General features: G+C 42.4%; 1 protein-coding gene across 3 annotated transcripts in view; it reads right to left on the reverse strand.

The window, feature by feature from the left end:
- Nucleotides 1–579: 579 nt before the first annotated feature.
- Nucleotides 580–12,543, reverse strand: part of LOC147888975 (uncharacterized) — a 35,675-nt gene continuing 23,711 nt past the window's right edge. Inside the window, exons 4-12 of one of the 3 annotated variants that reach the window (XM_087392636.1) lie at nucleotides 10,425–11,134; nucleotides 10,252–10,331; nucleotides 7,349–7,442; nucleotides 7,163–7,273; nucleotides 6,914–7,069; nucleotides 2,442–2,564; nucleotides 2,030–2,185; nucleotides 1,337–1,676; nucleotides 580–1,018 (exon numbers count right to left, since the gene is read on the reverse strand). In XM_087392636.1, the coding sequence (XP_087248762.1) occupies nucleotides 1,341–1,676; nucleotides 2,030–2,185; nucleotides 2,442–2,564; nucleotides 6,914–7,069; nucleotides 7,163–7,273; nucleotides 7,349–7,442; nucleotides 10,252–10,331; nucleotides 10,425–11,134 (1,766 nt within the window). In that variant the 3' untranslated portion in view covers nucleotides 580–1,018; nucleotides 1,337–1,340. Of the gene's footprint in view, nucleotides 1,019–1,045; nucleotides 1,677–2,029; nucleotides 2,186–2,441; nucleotides 2,565–6,913; nucleotides 7,070–7,162; nucleotides 7,274–7,348; nucleotides 7,443–10,251; nucleotides 10,332–10,424; nucleotides 11,135–12,543 lie in introns of those variants that run through there. The other 2 variants (XM_087392637.1, XM_087392635.1) reach the window with 2 other exon arrangements.

The following is a 12,543-nucleotide window of genomic DNA, read 5'->3' on the forward strand; positions in this document are numbered from 1 at the left end:
GGCTGATATAGGAGTCCGGGAGAGGCAGCCAGTCTGGGAGATTATTAGCAGCATCACAGGGTGGCACATCTGGACCTCGCGCTGCGCGTAGATCCTAGGTGGCACCTCCTTATCGACTGCCCAGATCATGGCGGAGATTTGGAGTGAGATTATTCATACTCTCAGAGGCCAGTGGGACCAGATTCAGGGAGACTCCCGGGCCGGTCAGGAGAAGCGGAGACGCTTCCTCCGGGCTTGGGACACACAGGGCCTCTTCTTCGCGCAGACTACGCAGGGCCTTCGGTGGCATTACTCACCACCCCGATGGCTGTTCATTCATACTCGTCTTATCCCTCCGTGAGAGGATGGTTTATTTTACTACCTTTTAGGGCTGCGTCCGATTTGTGAACGCAGCCCGTCAGCTATAAGCTGACCTCTTGTATCTTGTTCTCGAAGTAATATAATTAGCACTGTTTTTTCGGCAAAAAAAAGTGGGAAAATTGAGTGAACAGGAAAAAAAACACCATCAACCCGAGAAGAAATTAGACTCACCATAAACCTAAAGTAAAAAGAAATCTCAACAGCAGCTGCAGTAGCATCATTCCAGTCCATTAAGCTTCATAGCCAAGCCCTGCATTCCTTACCTTATCCAGGGTGATTTGCTCAAATTGTGCACAATGAACCTCCGTTTGTAATTGATCTGCTGTAACATGCAGATCAATATCACTCACAGTGACACACACACACTTTTTTTTTTTGTGAAATCCATTTGTCATTATATTACAATGAAAAGGAAGGAACAACGAGCTACAAACATCAGAGCATGTTATATGACAAGAAGGCAGGATAATCTATATCCAGAGCGTGCAGATAATCATAAAACGATTGTCGTAGAGAGGCTGGAAGACGTGATATTTAGCCACACGCACACGCGCTTGTGCACACACACATAGTACACTTCTGTCCTTGCTCTGCAATTACCCAAAACAAACCTGCTTCTATAATTAGCCTTCTGGATATCTTATGTCTTAACACAGCTCTGCAAAAATAAAACAATGCACTCAGTAGTATATATTGCAACATTGGAAAATGAACATGAAACCTACTTGCAAGCAAAATCCTGTTAGCCCATTGGGCTTCACTCCCAGCTAAATTCGTGTTGCAGAAAAATTATCTTGTGGGGAAAATCCGTCTTGCATTTAAAATTCCTACAAATAATTGGGACATTGAGCATCGTCCAATTTGCCTGGTCCTATCTAAATGTTGTAGAGCAGTAGCTGTAATACACTTCAGCCGGTAACATAAGCATGCACAGACTTGTATACAAACAAAGGCCCTATAATAAGGCTTGTCTTACATGGTCATTTGGGCAGGTAACTCTTGGGCCTGTAGTTGAAGTGCTTTTGAAGTTGGCGCCGTAAAATATTGCCAATGAACTTCAAGCGTTTTCCACACGTCTTAGGGGATGGCAAATTTGAGCCTGATCCTCCTTGGGAAATACTTCTTTTACCCTTGGCCTTTACATGATCTTCATTCTCCAGACTTGTCTGTGCTCCCCACAAAGGGTCCAGACTCTGACTCTCCCCATCTTGAGTGAGTCCCTTTTTATACTTTTCTTTCTCAGTTTCTTCATTGAACCCATAGGTCTGGTCTTCGAATATGGCATCCCAGTTTCCAAATCCATGTTTGAGGACTCCCTACATAAAAGCAAGGCTATAAAATTAAAACAATCCGAGGTTCCACATGAAAAATGAGCTGCACCCACATAAGCCTGATGCAACCATTTCATTCCAATTATTCATTACACTAACTTTGAAAATAAACAAGCATTGTCACATGGAGAGGCCTATACAATACATGCTTTGCGAGAGATCCAAACCCAATAAAAATTTTGGACTTTCAAGTAAGCACAATAATTCCAGAGATTTCTCCCCTTTGTCAGGAGTTGAAAAATGAAACAACTCTTCCCGCATGTTGGTTACACGAGGAAGTAAACCTGCATCACCTGAAGACTTTAAGAAGCAAACACGGGAGCAGGAAGGGAGAGTACCAGAACAAGAAATCTGTCATGGCTTCCAACTTGCCACCAAGATGGCAGATTATGACTTTGATGTATTGTCAAGCCCGCATCTCTCCAATCCTCAGGGAAAAGACTCACTGCTTGTCTCAGTATTTCAAACAATTCAAGCCTTTCCCTCAATCTCACCTTTACATGCACAACAGACCAGACATTAGTTCGTCTCCTAATTCGATGTATATGGTTGTCAAAGGTTCAAGCCAAACCATTTGACATGTCTTAGTTGATCCACAAGATAGCTCAGATTGAATAACTATTTATTCATCTTAGATATGCATGCAGCATATTTCAAGTAGTCTAATACATGACTGGAGTGCACCTATTGAAAGAAGCGTGATACAGAGGACAACAATGAAGCAATGCATTCACAAATGCAGGCCCTTACAGCACTCTTTTGAGTAAGCACTGCTGGTCCTGCTTCAGAGGCATCTCCAATATCTATGTGATTCTTTCCCTCACTGTCATCAGACGATCCTCCATGATCCACAGAGCCTGAATGCTGCACCTTCTGCCACACCCATCATTGCAATAAGCGCAAATCATGTTTGCACTTTGAAATGACGAATAGGCAAACGCATCAAACAAACAAACACAAACTGATCAGTTCATCACAAATATCAGGTGTCAGCTTCTGGACTGATGTTGACGATCGAATAATAGGTGGCATTGCCTGATCGAATCACTTAGGTTATGCCGAAACAAGGTCCAAATCTCTCAGTCTGTTAGGATGCCAGCTTTGAAGATGTGAAAATCCACAAAGAGGGCCCCGGATTCAGAATAATACGATAGCCATCATCCTGTCAATCTTGCCCTTGCGAGAAAAGAAGACCTCATCCTATCGGTGCTACTCCAATACCTTTCTGGGAATTTCTCAAGATAAGCAGTGGAACCAAATGCCGCACAGGTTTTTTCTCCATAAAAAACCTCCATACATTATACCAATTCACCATAATGGCACGAACCTTTTAAGGAGACACCGGCTAAATTAATACAAACAACCACAAAAGAAACATGCAACATGCCACCACAAACCTTATTGAAGCATTATCACGATTCACACTATCTTGATATGGTTCTGATAGGACGAGCTGGACAAGGGATGTCTCAGACCTAACACCTGCTTATTTCCACAAAGATATATACTTGAGCTCCTGCCATATACCTAGATGAATCCAGGAACATTCCCAAACTCATCCTCTAAAAGCACAACATAGTGCAGTTTCAATCTCACGATAGTCACTCATAAGATTGAAAACCATAAACTCCATCACGCATAGCAAGGACTAGCTACTATGACATCCCCACTGACATCATCAGCACCCAACAGTGGGTGTAGACCATAGTATAAAAGTATGCTCTCACACATACAAATCCACACACCCACACATACTTGAGCATCCATTTATACAAAGTCTTCGTACTGAGTTTCTGTCAGCACTCCGGAGGTGAAGGGAAAACTCAGTCATGACGAAGGCTAGCACTTGAGCTCATGCCATAGCTACCACTATGATAGCATAAAAGAATTGAAAAAGGAAATCTACATAGACCAATTTGAGTGTGTAGGAGAGGAAATATGAGAAGAAATATACTGTGGCATATACCTAAATATAAATCTGTTTAGGTTTCGATGAGAAAGCACTTCTGATGGAACCTGTAACACCTATCACACCCAAACTAGAATATAACAAAAACCTCTAGCAAGGTGAAAACTAATGAGACCCATGAGCAACCTCACCAATCACTGCTTAAGTATGGGAAAAAACAGTGCCCCATTGACTGGAACATCACGTTGCCTACCCACACATGAAGCCCGTCATTACGTAAAGCACAAGCTCTTATGCAGCATGGAGGCTGCAGTACACATTGTGTTCCAACAAAGCATCACCAGATCAATCATCAACTATTAACCTATCTCCTCTCACATTCAGGCATTCCGAGCCTCCGGATTTATTGGGTTCTACAGCTACTTGGTTACATAGAATCTGTATATGACATTGATGAAACTGTATTCAAAGAGGGCTGTGTGTTGGAATATGGAAGCAAGAACTAGAACTAGAAACTGAAAATGAAATAACAAGACTGAAAGACTAGAAATACCTTGAGAAGAGTGTAGACAAGACACAAGCTAGACTGATTGATTACAATGATGTGACCCATTGAATATATGGGCCAAAGTACAAGACATAAAGCAAGAGTGCTTATGGGATAATTGTAGAAGTGCCACATGGCACACACTCAAGACATAAAGAATAGACTTAGACTTAAACTTAGACTTAGACTTAGACAATAGTACACTTAGTGTGCACTTATCTTCAACACCCTCCTTAAGTGGACACTAGGAGTAAGACAGAAAGACAAGACTAGAAGACAGACATAAAGACTAATAGACTGAGAGACAAGATAGAAGACATGACAGACAAAGATCCTGAGACACCCCTCCTCAAGTGATATCCTCATATGGGTCCACAAGGGTAGGGACAAGATGGATCTAAAACACAGTCAGATTAATAGACAAATAGACAGATAGACAAGACTAGATAGACAGAAGACTGACTGTAGTCAAATAGAAAGACCAAGACACTAGAACCCCTTGACCTACATCATCGGTGGTCAAGGTGGTAGACAAGTCATAGAAGTAATCAGAAAGCCCATTTCTCATCATGTGAGGAAGGAACAGGAGGATCAGCTGATGGAGATGTTGCAGCAACATGGGCTGAGGTAGATGCAGGGGCTGATGTAGAGGTTTTGGAGTAGCAGTCCCTCTCCCGGTGATTATCACGGCCACAAATGGTGCATGGATGAGCCTTGAAACAATCCTTCTCCATATGATTAGTTTTGCCACAATGGGTGCAAGGCTTTCTTACCTTAGAACTTCCTTTCTTTGCTAAAAAGGCAGTGTCAGTTACCTTTCGTTGTTGAGTTCTTTCTTCCTCTTGGAGAGCATTGATGATACCCTCAAGAGAAGGATTATTATGATACTTGAAGGTAGTGACAAGAGTAGCATAGGTGTCAGGTAAGCTTTTAAGAAGCACAGCAATAGCAATGTCTTCGGAGATGGGAGACTTGACTGACGCAAGCTGAACCATAAGACTACGAAGATAATTGACATGAGAGGCTATAGTAGCTCCTTCCTGCATATGTAGATCAAAGAATGAGATCATAAGTGCAATCTTAGACTTTTTAGATCGGGCTCCAAAAAGGGTATCCAAAGTGATCCATGCTTGAGGAGCAGACTGTATGTCGGAGATGTGATGAATGTAATCATCTCCAAGGCCGAACAATATGATAGCATAGGCTTTGTCGTTCTTGGCAGTGACAACTTGCTCAGAGGGACCTTCGGGCGCAGCACGGTGAACAATGTCCCAAAGACCTTCTTTCATAAGATGGCACTTGATATTGATCTGCCAAGTATGAAAGCTGGACCCATTGAATTTGTCGATAGATATGAGAGAATGAGAGGAAGATGCCATGTGGGAAGGTCTTACCTCTTGCTAGGATGCAAGGGCAGTGTCTATTCCCTTACAATATTGCAGAAATAAATGAGAGGAGAGATCCAAGAAGCCGGTTCTCTCACCACTTTGTCAAGGCCATAGCATATGACAGCCCATCAAAGCAGGAGGAACCAGCAAAAAAAAAAGAGAGACTGCTCAGCAAACTGAAAGAGGCAAAGCACAGTACCTTAATCCCAGGCAGAGGTAGAGGTGCAAAAAAGGACGCAGATCTTCGTGTAGATGGAGTAGATTTCGAACAGCATCTCGAAAAATCGGCTTGTGTAGGTACGGATTCCGTACAGTCGTACGGACCGTACAGACAGCTGAGTACTGACGATGTACGGACGGCGAGCGGAGTACGGAGTATGGCCGACGTACGGACGACGTGCAGAGTACGGACGACGCTGTACGGATAGCAGGTACGACAGCAGGAGCGGGTGCTAGACTGCACAGATCTGTCGGTGAAAGCAGGTGTTGCGCAGATCTGGCGTGACAGCAGGGTGTTGCGCAGATCTGGCGCTCAGATCTGTGACTGAGCTGCGCAGATCTGGAGCGCAGATCTGGCGCAGAGATTTGGAGCGGGAATACACACAGCAGAGTCGCGCAGATCTGGAGCGCAATGGCGGGGCAGAAAGAGGGGAAAATGTGAAGAGGGAGCGCAGATCTGGAGCGTAATGGCGGGGCAGAAAGAGGGAGAAATCTGAGAAGAGGGGCAGATCTGCAGCGGGGGAGAGATCTGAGAAGAGGCAGACTGAGGGGAGAGAAGAGGGATCAACCTAGCTCTGATACCATGTTGGAATATGGAAGCAAGAACTAGAACTAGAAACTGGAAATGAAATAACAAGACTGAAAGACTAGAAATACCTTGAGAAGAGTGTAGACAAGACACAAGCTAGACTGATTGATTACAATGATGTGACCCATTGAATATATGGGCCAAAGTACAAGACATAAAGCAAGAGTGCTTATGGGATAATTTTAGAAGTGCCACATGGCACACACTCAAGACATAAAGACTAGACTTAGACTTAAACTTAGACTTAGACAATAGTACACTTAGTGTGCACTTATCTTCAACACTGTGACCTATAAAACACCCAAGACCTTCTGTCCCTTTGCCCCAGGCGTTATTGACAATGGCCCCATGACCTTCTGCAAAGTCTTTACGTATATCAATGTCCAGAATCCATGGGCTGCACGTTTACATCCAGCCTGCTTGTGTCATCACAGCACCCCCCCCATATCAAAAGGTAGAATAAAAAATATAATCATATTTTCATGCACACACAAAATGAGCGTCTATCCAGTCTGAAAGCGAAGATCACACTCAAGCCCAGGAGATCAAAACAAAGTTTTATGAATTGACCTCTTGTGAATCTGAAGTCTCCAAAAGTTGTGTCATCTCTTTGACTAATCCATCATAGCATGCTTCCAAACTTGACTCTTTTTTATTCTTCAATGGCCTCACACTAGCTTGATCTTTAAAAAATTGCCAGCATACTTCATCTTCATGACCTGGTGTCTGCAAAAATTAAGAATCTACTTTGAAAGGGACGTTCCTTGTCCCAAAAGGACAAAATACTGTCAAATACTATAGAACTGCAATTTCACTTACAACAGGGAGGCCCCAAATAAGTAATATACGAAGGAAGTTCAACTTCTCTCGCTTGCTCCATGTCTGCCCTTGCTTCATTTTTCTTCCACTTCCCTTTTGGACGTTCACAGCCTGCAATTAGCAGAACTTCAGTCTTTCATGCAACCTGTGCACTATGCCCTGAAACTAAGTTCTTGATTTTCATACCTGTTCACCAATACGGCCAATATGCTCCACTAAACGTTTTAGCCTTCGAGTGAGTGTATTGGAATCAGGCCAAGATGAATCACCATCACCATCCCTGTATAGTTATGCTACTATGAGTCGTAAGCCAGTAATGAAACTTTAAGCCATATGAAATCTACTTTCTTCCAAAATAGTTTCCCCATTTCAAACCATATTTCACGCTTGAAACAAAGAATTCAATACACTCAAAGCCGTGGCATTACAATATCAAATAAGTAAACTCATCTTACACTTATCAGACTGCTGTACATAAGACCAACTAATCACCTTCCCCATCAGTCAAAAAGAAAATGTGCAATGAGTCAAGAATGCACATGAACTATTCACACTAGCAACCAAATGCAGTGAGGCCTTCAAGAAATCCAAGGTCATATCACAAGCACAGCTAAGGCATATGTACCTCATCTTGATCAGAACAGCAAGTGCAATTCCATCGTGTGTCTAATTCCAAAAAGACTTAAATCTCATTGGATACGATAGCTCTCCTCATGACCTTTATGGTGAGGTGATATATAGCAGGCTTGTATTTTTGGACATAAGGCAACAGTCAGCATACTCAACACAGGGCAGTTATTGTCCAATTAAGTTTGCATACTTGATCATGCTTAGCATAAATATGACAGGCCGAGGTTCATTTTGTTGGAGGCTTGTCAACTCCACTTCAGTCACTGACATTGCAGGTTCTAGAGGCCTACAATAAGTACCTCTCCCTATCTCCAATGGTTGTGTGACTATGTTTCCTGTCTTCCACGTCGGTAGTATCAAATAGACATTAAAGGCCTAGGAAGAGGGGAAAAAAGAGAGGGGGGACGGGGGGGGGGGAGAGAGAGAGAGAGAGAGAGAGAGAGAGAGAGAGAGAGAGACTTTGAAGCATGATACATATAAAAATATGTAGTTGGGTGAAGCAAGCAAAAGGAAGTGTCGTTGAAAATTGTGAGCTAGGCACTCACATAGAAGCTTGGAAGAGTGTACCATTGGTCATCACCCACTTGGCTGCAAAGTACCTGCACTATGCGCGCATATAAGAAACACCTAGCAAAAGAGAGAATGTGTGTCTTCTTTCAAATTGGGAATTGGGCGAAAGAGCAAAGGACAAAGAGGATTTGTGAATTCTCCTAAATTGATAATGACCCTTTGGAGTTCTAAACTCAGTATAATGTATATCAGCAGGATGGATCCTAGCCTAATGATACCCTATACATATGTGAATCTTACTAAAATACTTAGCTTCTTTCAATTGATCAAAGAGCTCATCAATGCCTGCCATTGGATAATTATTTTTAATTGTGACCTTATTTTGGATACAATAATGTATGCTCAATTGCATTATGCATAGACTTGTCTTCCATTTTTAACTAAGAGAACTAGGGCAGCCCAAGACAAACATGTTGGCTGAATCTACCCTCTTCTCAAGATCCCAGACAAATGCTACTCTACTTCCTCCTCTTTCAATCTACTCAAGACAGTAAGGTACTTTGGAAATCGAAGCATCTTATTGGGCCAAATCTATCCTCTGATCTACAAACCTCTCTAGATGTAAACCGTAAGAAAGAACCCAAGGAAAAGCATCAACAAATTTATATGACAACAATTGAACCTTTTCGTTTTCTTTTTAACTAAATGCAAAGAATATTCGCCTATATAAACAAAATCACAAAGAAATACCTGTGCATCGTCGTGCTTGACTAACTGCTCTTGCTACATACAACTGAATGAGAGCATCTCATGCTCACCATCAATTTTCCATCCTTTTGAAAAGTTATGGAGTTATTCAAATAACTCCTCTGTAGAGTATGGTGCAACCCGTAAAGCATTCCCTACCCGGAACCACATCCGTCATGTCCACATGCATAATTTGGATATTAAGAGTATCTTTGTACCCTTAAATCTCCGAATTCATATTAGTTTCCATCGTGTCCCAAACTTTCTTATCTCGACATTTAGCTATATACTCAAGCACACTAGGACATTCTGGTAACTTAACACTTCTTAATGAGTGCCATTAGGGGACGGTGGGGAAAAGGGAGGGCGGGCGGGGAAAGATAAGAGGAAATGGAAGGGACCTTTAAAAAGATCCCCAACACAGCCACATGCCACCAAGATGGCATTCCACATAGAGCACCTCCTCTCTCTAATTCAAAACGGTTTCATTAGACCACTCAGATACCTATTGATTCATCTTTCGCATGGATTGTGGGTTTCTACGGGTCAACTTCATCCCATAGGTTCCACATCGGGAAAATGCGAGATGTTCAATACAAGGTGTCACCACCATAAGATGAGAGTCTGTGTAATACACAAGGGGCAGAGACAAAAGAGTATGTGCTCATGAAATGCCCCTGATATTACGATATTGCCCTTTATATTTCAGAGGTCACATGTCTCAGACATACACTCATGGGATCAGTACCCAACCAGAGACACCAACAGCAGCAGATCATAGACATCTTCTGCATGGGAGAAAGCCCCTCAGTGGATGCCACCAGACACGCAAACCTGAGCCTGATCTCCACATATGCCAGACAAGCATGAGAACAGCTACAGGACCAGCAAGAAGTCATCCTCGGATGCGTCATTTATACGAGCAAAAACCTATGAGCAGGTTTATCCGAGCATGTTTTTCAAGAGATTTAAAAAATGGTATTTCTTTAGGAAACATGATTTTTGCACTTTTATTTTCACTAGAACTAAATCCCTTTATCACATAAAAATATATTAGATCAAACTTCCACATTCAAGAAAACTAGATTAAGCACATCCCACAGTACAAGTTTGTCAACCACTCAAATTCATACCAAGGCATTTCACAATGCCAGCGTCTTCAGAAGTGAAATACCATACAAACTCTCAATCAAAATCCAAACCTGACAATTGGATGGGCATCGAAATTGTGCTCAGAAAAATTCTGAATGCTTCTCTGGTCGGCATGATCCTGCAAGCCAAACTGCCAAAAAGGTCGAAGCAACAAAACATATACAGCTTACAATTTTGTGAAAGCACCAAAACAATGCTGAAGGCACATAAAACTAACATGTACCTTTGATCTGGCATTTGGCAAGAGTTTTTCACTCCCCAAAGGATCACACCCATAGAGGAGCTCAGTTTTAGCTTTGCACCCACTTGCTGCTCCTGATAGCGACACTTTTTCTTCCAAAGGGGGACCAAAAGCCTCTGCAAATTGTTCATCTGTTCGCAAGGCCTCATAGCTTCCAAAGCCATGTTTATAGATTCCAGCCAATAGCGCAAGATCTGATTCCCTGGTCCACCATTCACAGGGAAGAGTTGCATCACCCAAGGAGTCAATGGCGTTATAAGCATTCTCCTGCGTTTCTGGATTGGCACAAAGTCTGACAACATGACCCAGGTTATCTAGGAGCCTTATTCTCTTCAGCCATACTGATCCTGATTTCTCCATCCTTTCCCATTGACCCACGCGTTCCGTGACCTCTGGACCCATTTCAATGCCTAAATCTTTTGCTCTTTCTAGCAATTTTTCAACATATGCAGTTTCTTTCTCATCAGAATATGCAGAGCACGCACGAATAAATTCCCAGCAGCAATCAGCAATGTCCCCTAGTCCATGATGCATTTGTTTGAGTATGCCTCGCATGACACCTCTGACCTTTTCTGACCTGCCCAGGCCAAACATCAGGATTCCACGGCGAAGCGCTTCACGTTCATTGGCTCGCCAAGCTACCCTTCTCCGCAACGGACCCCTTGATGGTCCTTTCAGAGAGCTAGACCCATCTGTTCATTCAGAGAAAGTGTCTTGCTGAGAGAAGATACATAAGCATCTGCATTCTCACAGGCCCTAACAGAACATTTCATGAAAGCAACTTGTTTGAAACCCCCACAATGATTCCTAAGAAATACAATTTAATATTTTGCGAGACGAAACCACAAGTTTGAGACATGCATGAATAAAACCTGAGCAATGAACCTAGCTAATACCTTAATGGAATACTTGGGACTGACCGACTGCTTGATTCCAAAGCAAGCCTTCTATTTGCAAATGTGAAATTTCCGGTATAACTTATTTTTCAAGAGGAACACTCTTCATACAAAACGTTTGTACATATATAGAATATATATAATCATATGTATGAATTGCAGCATGAGTGGCACCCTTGGGGATGCAGACAGCTTGTGAAACAGAGGCACAAAGAGTATCACACATGAGCTCAGTTGTTGATTGCATTAGAATGAAGACAAGCCTCTTTCATAAGGATTATAATAGCATGTGTCACTAGGTCAACCAAACCTTGATTCACCCGAGCACTACCTAGGACAAAATGGTAAGTGAGTTCTAGTATAAAGTTGCCATCGAAATGAAGTTGACAAACACTCTTCTTCAAAGCATGTGACCAATCCTCTAGTTCTTTCTCGTATCCGAGCATCGTCCAAACACTGAGTATGGAACTAGACCAGATCGACCTCTTCAAGGATCACACCAAAAGAATTCAAATTCAGCTAATCCTTTTTCTTGGAATGTCAATCGCAAGTCAATTGATGTCATGGTTCCCCTCTAATTGTTCTGCCCTAACCTCTTACCGACCTTTGGCTTAAGTATGAAATGTCCCTCGCCATGAGGACAAGGCTAACACAAGTCCCTATCCTCCTATACTAGACTTCCTCATGGACAAATGGAAGCCACACAAAAAGAAGAATGCCAAAAATGCTCACAAGGATGCTCCTGACAGTGAGAACAAGAAGAGGAGAAGGGACCAAAAGATGGGTCTAGCTCTTTCACTTTCTAAGGATTGCAAAAAGAAGAAGGTTGACCAAGCGAAGAGGGAGGACCAGTCCGAGCTGGTACCAGCCAATGTGATAAGAGAATGACTATTCTTAGTGACAACACCATGTCCCACTCAGATAGAGTGTGTAGACCCACGTGATATGGTATCCATAGTACTTGAGTCCACATCCCGAGCATCATCTTATTTCTTTTCTTCAAGTGTTATTGATCAACCACGCAAATGCCAACAAGTAGATCTTTTCCCTTAGTAATATTCCTCTAGAGGTCTTCAACCTTGTTGAGTAGCTCGTCACATTTCTATTCATGCACTCCTTTGCAAACTTTTCAAGCTTTCTATAATAAAGACGTCGTAGTTTTCCCAAAACCCTTGGATATTAACATGCTTGAATTCTTGTTGTTA

Source organism: Dipteris shenzhenensis, chromosome 21, assembly GCF_047967505.1.
Source record: "Dipteris shenzhenensis isolate YYH24624 ecotype China chromosome 21, Dip_SZ_1.0, whole genome shotgun sequence".
Taxonomy (NCBI): Eukaryota; Viridiplantae; Streptophyta; class Polypodiopsida; order Gleicheniales; family Dipteridaceae; genus Dipteris; species Dipteris shenzhenensis.